The sequence below is a fragment of the Stegastes partitus genome, unplaced genomic scaffold, assembly GCF_000690725.1.
Source record: "Stegastes partitus isolate 25-593 unplaced genomic scaffold, Stegastes_partitus-1.0.2 Scaffold190, whole genome shotgun sequence".
Classification (NCBI taxonomy): Eukaryota; Metazoa; Chordata; class Actinopteri; family Pomacentridae; genus Stegastes; species Stegastes partitus.
The window spans coordinates 700,294-710,042 of NW_007577921.1; the positions used below are offsets into that span (position 1 = coordinate 700,294).

Genomic DNA, 9,749 nt, shown 5'->3' on the forward strand with positions numbered 1-9,749 from the left:
CTTACACGTGATACATGACTTGTTTATTGAAAGTGCCATGGACCATCCTGTGTTAAAATGCAGGCAAGTGCTTTGTCATGTGATATCACACTGGATAATAGACGCAAATAATCACTACCAGACACGTATTATCTGAGCGCTATTATTATTGAGAATTAAATTACATGAAATTGTCTTGAGTTGAGCTGCTCACTTTTAAAGCCAACCAACTCCTTTTTTTTGTCAACAGAACAGCAGTTTAGGGTTTCTGATTGGCCTCTTGATTTTACTGTGTGTGAAAACTAAAACCTGATTATATGGATTCAAGCGGTTCAACAAGTTTGTGCCCCAGTAGATGACACCAAATGTAAGATGCTCCTTCTTATTACAAAGCAGTGAGCTTAAAAAAAGCCGTGCCTTTGCTGCCTCTAAATCGTTTACACCCTTTGAATCGCGACGCTTTGAACTTTCAAACGATGTATATTCGGGTCCGTTGCCATTAAAAATACTGCAGCAGAACCTTCACTCAGCTTGCATTCAGGCTGGTTAGTGTTAAGCCTTTTCTGCGATCTGAAATATTGTAAGTTGCAGTGGATGAGAGTGTCAGCCAAATGGCAAATAACCCAATGTAAATATTGGTGCACAAACTGTATGTATATGTGTGTGTCTGAGTGCATGCACCTCTGTACGTTCTGGAGTGCATGATGTAGCCTGTCGTGCCACAGCAGGATTAAAGTATCCCTCTCCCCAGACTGCCTTTTCCCTCGGCCCCCGCGGACCCCTCCCACACACTATTTGTTTTAATTAAAAGAAAACTTCCAGCCCTGGCCAAGCGAGACCAACCGACGATGACTTTTTCCTCTTCTCTCTGGCATTCTCCTCCCAAATCTCGGGCCAAACCTTTTTTTTTTTCTTTCTCTGCATGTCTCTCTTTACATGTTTCTCAGTTGGTCCTTTATTCCGTCGGGGTTATGACTGCGCCGAGAAGGGATGCAGGTTGTCTGTGGTGGAATGCAGAGCTGAATGAGCCTGTTTGACAAAATGGGATGAGAAAGTGTCGTACGTGCAGTCGGCCAAAGGGGAAATTGAATCATTCCGTGTTGGGAAGGCACTTTGGGGAATAGCCCTGTTTCCTCTGAGTTGTGGCTTGGATACTTTCATAGGTTTACCAGTGCTCCCTGAAGTGTGTGTAAGTTTGTGTGTGTGTGTATGTATGTGTTAATGTGAGCAGGCAGTTTCCATGTGTATGTATGCGAGTACACTAGTATGTGTCCTTAGAGTGGGACAGTACAAAGCACACATTGTAGTTTGTGTCAAAGAGTAGCACAGCTCTTAGTGAGTGGGAGGAGGTGTGCATCTGCAGGCCTATTTTCTATTGTGTCAGCAGCTCAAACTTGTTCCCCACCTCTTGGATTGACTCAACAGTGGGCTGTGGTCCACATTCAGAACTGATCCTTTAAACCAGGAGGGAACAACATTAGTTCAAATGGGGTTTTGGAGCAAAGTTTCTGAACACCTGTCAGTCACATTCATAAAAAACGTATCAAGCCATACCCAATATATCTAAAAAAAAAGTGCCTCGAGACATTTAATGCACTTAGCTGATGTTCCCAGCGGGCATAGGTTCAGTGCCAATTCCATCGGTGCCAAGTTAGAGCAGTTACATTTCAGCAAAAATGTCTTAAATGATCGCAAAGATGTGGCTAGTTGATAGGTGTGCTGCTGATGCAGTACAAAAGTGAAGCACCATATATTTTTTTTTTGGTAGAAAAAGTTAAGCAGGAAATGTTTTTGAATATTATTTTTGTTTGTTCCAGTTGGACCCCATTCCTGACGAGGTGCTCCAACAGAGACCAAACGCCAATGCTGTGCACTCTATGGAGAAAGTAATTGAAGCTCACAGTAAGTAGATTATTTACATCTAAACACACCAATTGTCGGCATATACAGTCGTAAACAACCGTTTACAAACACTTGTCAAGACCGTGTATACCATGACAGTCCTGCGTTTCCAATGACTCTTATAACTCTGAATGTTTTCTGATTGAATCTTTGGATGATATACGTGGTGTTCACGACTGTACATTTGTTTCATCATAGTACCATTCTAAATATATTTCAGTATTCGTGGCCTACTTAAGAGTAAAGGTAGATGCTGCACTTAAAAGTCCACACACTAATCATTTATTAGATAGAAAATAGAGGAAATGCTTCAAAAATGTTGTGAAAGGATTGCATTTTACCCCAGCCATGATAGTTTCCTTAATCAGAGAGTTTTGGTGCCTAAACCGAACCAAACAGCAAGTTAAAAAAAAACCCACATAAGTCTAAGTCTCAGTGTCTATGTGTTGCAAACTCCAGTGTCCTGGCTCAAAGCCGTGTTGCAGACTAATGCCTCCACCTGCTAATGCAAACTTTGGAGTCCCTTCAAACTAGAAACCTTTCCTTCTACATCACAGTCTTACTTCTTTTAAAACAAAATAGGAATACAGTTTGTAATGTAATTTTTGTGACACAGGGTCGTCTATACATAGTCACTTTACATATCAATGTTTCAATTAGACATCTACAGCGTCCTTTTCTTTTACAGGTAAATACTGGCGCTCGTTGCAACGCTCTGCCTCGACACTCGGCTGTTCACTGAGCGAAGCCCTCCAACGTGACACAGACGAGGCTGAAACTGTCTCCGCCATGGCCTCGTTGTCTGTCGCCAACAAGCACATTGGAAACAGGTACGTGGAGTTTGTGGGGTTTCTCAGTGACTGATGAACCTTAGTAGACATTTAAAGGAACAGTTCAACATGTTGGTAAGACACTCATTAGCTTTTGCTTCTTAATTATGAGGCTTTTGCCAGCCGCCAAATAGGTTAGTTTAGAATAAAAACTGGAAACAGAGGAAGTAAATAGCGTTGAGTGCTGTCACTTTACGTATTTAACGTTCTGCCACATCACGAAACAATAAAGAAGAAAAAAACACATAACAGCAGAGTGAACACTTAAACCCCTCTGATCCCCAAAAGTGACAACAGGTTTGAAAGACCTGCTATCTTTTTTTCTTTTTTTTTAAATCATCAAAATTACACAAATTATCAGAGCCAGAAACTGTGATAACAAAGAATTGATCTTGAACAGACAGGAGACAAGTATAGAACCAAATTAAACAGTAGAATATGCTACACAAGAGTACGTAGAGTCATTGTTTTTTTCAGTATTGGTAAAACCTGAGGATATTTGAAAAAATGTTCTATATATTGGCACCATGTTTTTGTCATTGTGAAATACATTATATAAGAAATTCAACTTTTGCATCATCTGTTGTATGATTTATGAAATTGTAACTTTATTGTGCTGTACAAAAAAGTTGTGCTGTTTCCATAGAGGTGCAGGACTTTTTATTACAGCGTTAAATGCTCAGAAACTGCTTAGAGTTGAAGTGTCCAGTGTGAACAACATCAAAACAGATTTCTAATAGCATGTACATGACTTAAAAACTGTGCAGCTGTGGTACTTTAAGCAACCGTTATTTCTATGTTGTTTCTATTTCCCAGAGCTGAAGAGGAACCGATGGAAGAGGAAGCTCCCATGTAAAGAATCATCCCTCGCCTTTGACCACTCAGACCAGTCTTGATCTTTGACTGTTTCCTCATCAGTCAGTTCTAGTTTAAACTCCTCTCCTATGTCTGACCCCTGCCGGATCAAGATGGCATCTTATCTTGGGAGGACAACGGGGGGGGGGAGCTGACAAAAGTGGCACTCAAAAGGAAACGGACCACTGAAGATGAGCGATGCATTCACTGGTCAGCGGTGCACAGAGCGATAAGCATAACATGTGCTGCGTTGCATTGCACTTCAAGACCTTGGATATAAGAGGACGGACTCACCTAAACCACAATGACAGCCTCGAGTGCCAGTGCTTTTAAACACTAGACAGATGTGCTTTTTTGATCGCCAGTCGGAAGCGTACACAGAGGATGTACAGTCGTCTACTTTTCATATTATTCTGTTCTCTCCGTGCTTTATCGTCATCTTCTCACTTTCATCAAGACCACCAGAGCTATTGTGATTGTCTGCACTAAGGATGGATTCCTGCTCTTTCAAAGATATCTGAACGAGAAGGAACAAAAAATTTCCTGCAATTTTCCGAGGTTGTTGAAGGTTACAGAAGAGAAAGGTCAGCAGGTTTCCAGGATTCCAAAATTACTGACAGTAAAAAGACTGTGCATTTGTGCCTTTTTTTTTTCCAACCTGGTGGATTTTCTTTTGAACTCCACTGAAAGAGCTTTGCCTTAAAAAAACAGGTTTGGGAACGAGGCCTCTTCTCCCCCCCAACCCCTTAAACATTTAATCCTGGCAAGTCATCCACTGCCTGCATGTTGTTGGCACATAGACTGGAGGACCTTCTTGGCATGTTTACCTATAATTCCCTGCAACCAGCCTACTACTGTCTCTCCCTTCATCTTTGTATTTTCCGCTCATTTTCAATCTCAGCTTGGAAGGTAGTTCCCAGCCACAAGTTGGAGGTGGCTCCGTTTGAAAGGAAGGCGGAGGCGGGGGCTCGTATTATTGTGTAACCGTGTATCACATAGGCATCGATTCTTCTCCATCAGTGGAAGAGTTAAGTAGCATGCACTTTACTAGAACCGCAGGACTTCTGAGCGTCAGAATCCTGTCATACTGTATGTAGTAGTTAGACAACAATGAAGCCAAAGCATGACTGACGATCGTCTCTGTAGAGTCAAACCACTTACGGAGCTGCAGACTTAGCAGCGACATTTTCTGCATCAGAATTTCTTTGCAGAATATTGAGGGATGGCAAGGAATTAATCTCACATGGGCCAATTTGTTGAGCCAGCCCTCTTCTTTAAGACAAATGTGTCTCCCTGGTAACGAGGACCACACCACCTGGGATTTTCCAGAGGGATGTTCCGAGGCTGCACAGGCTCCCACAGCTGGTTTAACATCTTTAGTCCCTTGTTAAGCACATCTGCTCTCCAAATGTCAGGTGCCGTGGGCCAGGTGTGTATAAGTCTGTCTGTTCATATACAGCGAAGCACAAGCTGCTCTTTATACATATTCAGTAGTACAGTAGTATCATTTGAAAACTTCATTTCCTTTTCACTTGCCAGCGGGTCAGTTGAATATATTTGCATCTTTAAATAGCACATGTAGCTCAGTCCTGTCCTCTGAATGCCTCCTGTAGGGTTTCAGGAGCATTTTTATTAAACCTGTAAAAATCTGAATCCCTCTCAATCAGAGTTTTGTAAGATTTAAGAAGACAGGAGGTTATGAGTATATTCTGAGCTTAATGATTTGGAATAGTTTGAAACTAAATCCACAATAAAGCTGCCAGTCAGAGTCCAGTTCAAATAATCACACTGTGCAACACACCAGCCTCTAGCTTAGTTTTTTTATTTTATAATCCTGGCAGGTAAAACAATTACAAACTCCTTTTCATTTTGCCAACACGTCTGGTGGAAGCTTCCTGCGTGTAACCATCCTTCCAACTTGTGTTTGGCCCTCTGGGCAACTACCTTCTGCCACCTTTATTCCATCTACAGACTAATCATATGTTTAATGTATTTTTTCAGTGAACAGGAAACAGAGTGCTGTGGTGTTTACTGTTGTTTACTGTACATAGGACACTGATCTCCTGAGTATTCCTGCCACACACACAAGCTGTCAATGACTACTTTGTTGATTTTTTTTTTTCCCCCTCTCCGTCTCATTCTTCTTTTTTTTTCTGGTTTTGTTGCCCTTCTCGGTGGACTCTAGTGACTTATTTTTGTACTTTTTTAAATGTGTTTTCCTGTTGTTTTGTACATGTCGTCCACTCTCTCCTCTCTGTCTCTCTGTTACATTGTAAAACTGACATGCTTCACACCAGGTGAGGGTTCAGACTCTGTTTTTTGCAGACATTACATGTATACGTTTCTGGGTTCAGGGTTTTTTGTGGGAGTGTTGGGATGCAAATGTTTCTACTTTGTATAATGATGGACAATTGTGTATTTACTGTCTGTTCATAGTAGATTTATATATAAAAAAGAAATGAGTATATTATATATATCTATACATAATGAAATACTATGATCTTGTTTTTGAAGTTGGTATTGAAAAACGATACTTTTCATGGGTCTTGCAAACCGTCGGCTCTTTTCGGGGTGTTCACGTGGGCACCGTTCGCTGTCCTGGGTTACAGCTGATTACGCGCTGAGCAGCATTTTGCTAGCTGTCTTTTTTGTCTTTTCAACAGTGACGATAGTTTTTCGCTTTATTTATCCTGTTAGTACCATAACACTGTTACAGTAGGTGTGCAGCTGCCCTCTGCTCAGCCTCACATATTCATGCACATATTTGTACTATTCCATACTTTTTTGATGTTATGTGTGTGTGTAGGTGTTATCATAGAAAAACACAACTCTTGGCTGGCATCTTTAAAGTATTTTGAAGAAATGTGAGACTACGCTTCAGAAATCTGGATTCTGCACTTCTTAACAAAAAAAAAAAGAAAAGAAAAAGAAAAACGACCAGTGTTTGTTCCTCTTGTGTGAAGGTTTACAAGTTCATCCTCCAACATCTTCGAAAAAAACAAGACAAATGGGAAGGGTGGATTTGAGTTTGCCGTGCCGTTCCCCTACGTTAAATCACTACGATGGGAATTGCAATTGATTTCACATGATCATCACTTATTTTCCTAACAGGCCAAATATCCTTAGTTTTCATTTAAATTATCGTTTGTCAAGTTTGCATCTCGTTCGTCGGTATGTAAGCGATGGGTTTTTTAGGGCTTTTATTCCAGTTGTTCAGCAAGACTTTTCTTGTATTCAGAAAGATTGCAGGTGTTTGATCCCTGCAGCAGCCCACATGTCTTCTCTTTCTTGGCAGACACAAAAACGCCATTCCTGGCTTTTGCTGTACAAGGACCGATTTAAAAACAAAAACTGAATGTCTTAAAGAAACAAACAAAAAAAACAACTGTGTGATTACATTGTCATATGCTGATTGAAACGCTCAAATAGACTTGTAAGGATCAAATGTTCTCATTTTGACTGAATGTATCTGACATCTCCTGGCAGAGAGATGATGCCTCTCACTGCAAATACACTTCTTGTGTCACATGCCCTTAAATTACACCCTTTTCTGCCACTTTTATACATGAAGTAGAGACTTTTTCATGTCATCTTTCACCTCAAAAATTTACAGAAACAAGGAAAATGTGTCGGCATCAATCCAAGTTTTTCGTAGATTATGTACCATAGTTAGTGAGCAGAAGGGCTTTGCTTTATCTGCACATTCCCTTCTTTAAACACAGACACATCACTTTCTCCTGTTTTGTCGTTTCGGGGCTGATGTGTTGCGGGATAGCTGCGCGCGGGGTTTTATTCGTGGTCGGGATGTGAAAACACATATAATCAGGCTGTCCGGAATATCAACTCAACGGGGACGGGCTGACATCTCGTTTTAATCCACTTGAAGAGATGCTTTTCAGTAACCCAGCCCAGAACATTCCCAGAACCTTTGCACAGCATTGCCAGTCATTTCTCTACTGTTTAATGCTTTGGTTTCTCGAACGCGGCCAAAACTAGCACTGTCTGGCCATCTGTCTACACTGTTAGTCTTAAAACAATGTCCAGTAACCAAAAAGAAAAAAAAAAAAAACCCCGAAACATTCCATTTTGTTATAATTTCCATTTATTAGGAGGCAGATCTTTTTTTTTTTTTTCTTTTTTTTTTTTAACCCTCACAGGTTCAAGAGTTGTCTGGTTGTTTAGGTGGCCTGGTCTGACTCCACTCCATTCCTCTTTTCTCTCTGCATGATCTGTATGTCTGCATGCACTGCCTACCTGTCTGTCTGTCTGTCTACCTGTCTACCTGTCTGTCTGTCTGTCTGTCTGTCTGTCTGTCTGTCTGTCTGTCTGTCTGTCTGTCTGTCCCCCTGCCACATACCAGCACAAGGGATCGAGCACTGAAGGACGTTAGTACTTTCACTGTATCCAAACTGTCTTATCTCTTTTGATGCTTTTTTTGTTTTGTTTTGTTTTGTTTCTAGTGGGGAGGAGTTTGGATGCTTTCCATGTTGTGCTCTTACCTGTAGCATAAGGAATCATCAAACCTGGAAGACTTTAAGTTGAACATTTTACAAAAAAAACAAAAAAAAAAACAAGGAAAAAACAGTATCTAGCACAGACAATAGATTTAATTGTATTTATGTAGAAAAACAAATTGTTTTAGTGGGATGCTTTGTAAACTGCAACAACAGAATGGACTCTTTTTTTCTTTTCTTTTTTTTTTCTTACCAGGCGAGATGTGACTTCGGTGGATTTTTGGGAAGACACTTTTGTTCTTTGTCACATCTGGACTTATCAAAGGGCTCCATCCAGATGCCTGGTCATTGTTACAGTCGTCCATTTCAGTAAATAAGCCAGTTATCTCTATGACCACTGTGGTTCAACAACAAACAGTTCTAGGTTTACATATGTATAAAATGCCTATTCTTTTTCTTTTTTTTTTTATCAGTTATGTTTTTGACTTGTTCCACCATTGTTACAGAAATAGTACATTTTTCTCGGGAACCTTTGCTCTAACATGTTGTCTTTGACATCTACAATATAAAGTATTGTTTTGGAAAAACTGCAATGTCTGGTTTTTATGTCTATATTGTCGGTTATTGGCTTTCAGTTTGAAAGAAAAGACATATTAACTGGTGGGAAATGTCTCCCGCTATCAGGCATGAAGGCAGATGTTGAGAATGAGCATGTGTCTTCATGTACAAGAAGAAGAAGAAAAAACTTCACTGTAACATAAAACCATGACAGATCAAAGATTTGACATCGCCCAATGAACATTTGGTTATTCATGTTACTTCATACTTCACTGTCCTTCTTCAAAGAGTACTGATTTACCATTGCAGCCCTGCAACATTGTGAGACTTATGATCAGATGTGGGCACTAACAAGCACCACTGAGTTCATGCAGGGAGCTCTGGTTCTAAATGCTGCTCAGAGGTCAGCACATCAGAGAACCACGCTGGCACTGAACTGATAGGGAAAAGTAAGTCCATGTGTTGTGTTATCAGCTTTGTACTACGTAAACATACAGATGGGTGACAAACTAAAGAAACAACCAACATGAAGTGCCTTAGTGAAGGTGTTGGAACCACCAGGACAGCTTCAACACACCTTGGCATCGACTCTCCAAGTCTGTGGATGAAACATCGTTCTTACTAATGATGATTCTTTACTGCTGTTTTGATGATGATGGTGGAAAGTGCTATCCGACACATCAGCCCAAAGTCTACCGTTGTGTTTAGATCTGGTGACTGCAAAGGTCGTACGGCATGATTTGCACCATTTGTGCCCTTATGACGGGGGCATCGTCATCCTGAAGAACAGAAACACTTCATCACAAGATAAAGGTGATCACTCAGAACAGCTTTGTATTCATTTGTAGGGACACCTCCAACCATGCTTTTAAAATCTGACCACAGCCCAGCAGAGCCACCAAGATCCTTTTCTTTGACTCTAGGGGTCAAACATTCAGGTGTGTTTGCTTTTCTTGGTGTACACCACATATGCATTCACCGTCGGGTCAATGAAGGATGACACCCCAGACCGTATTGCTTTACACATCCATAAATGGTTTTTGAACCCCTGAACTCTCATACGTACTTTCATCTTTGGAATGAGGGTTTGTTCCACTGCGACCCTACTTTACCATCACCCCGTATGTAACTGTAAATGGTTGCTCTTTATGTCCTTCAGTCGCTCTAGTGC

General features: G+C 40.8%; 1 protein-coding gene across 1 annotated transcript in view; it reads left to right on the forward strand.

Moving 5' to 3' along the window:
* Positions 1 to 8,608, forward strand: part of LOC103356262 (histone deacetylase 4-like) — a 137,157-nt gene extending 128,549 nt beyond the window's left edge. Inside the window, exons 26-28 of the mRNA XM_008280348.1 lie at positions 1,797 to 1,881; positions 2,570 to 2,711; positions 3,528 to 8,608. Of these exons, the coding sequence (XP_008278570.1) occupies positions 1,797 to 1,881; positions 2,570 to 2,711; positions 3,528 to 3,567 (267 nt within the window). The 3' untranslated portion in view covers positions 3,568 to 8,608. The remainder of the gene's footprint in view (positions 1 to 1,796; positions 1,882 to 2,569; positions 2,712 to 3,527) is intronic.
* The last annotated feature ends 1,141 nt before the right edge of the window (positions 8,609 to 9,749 follow it).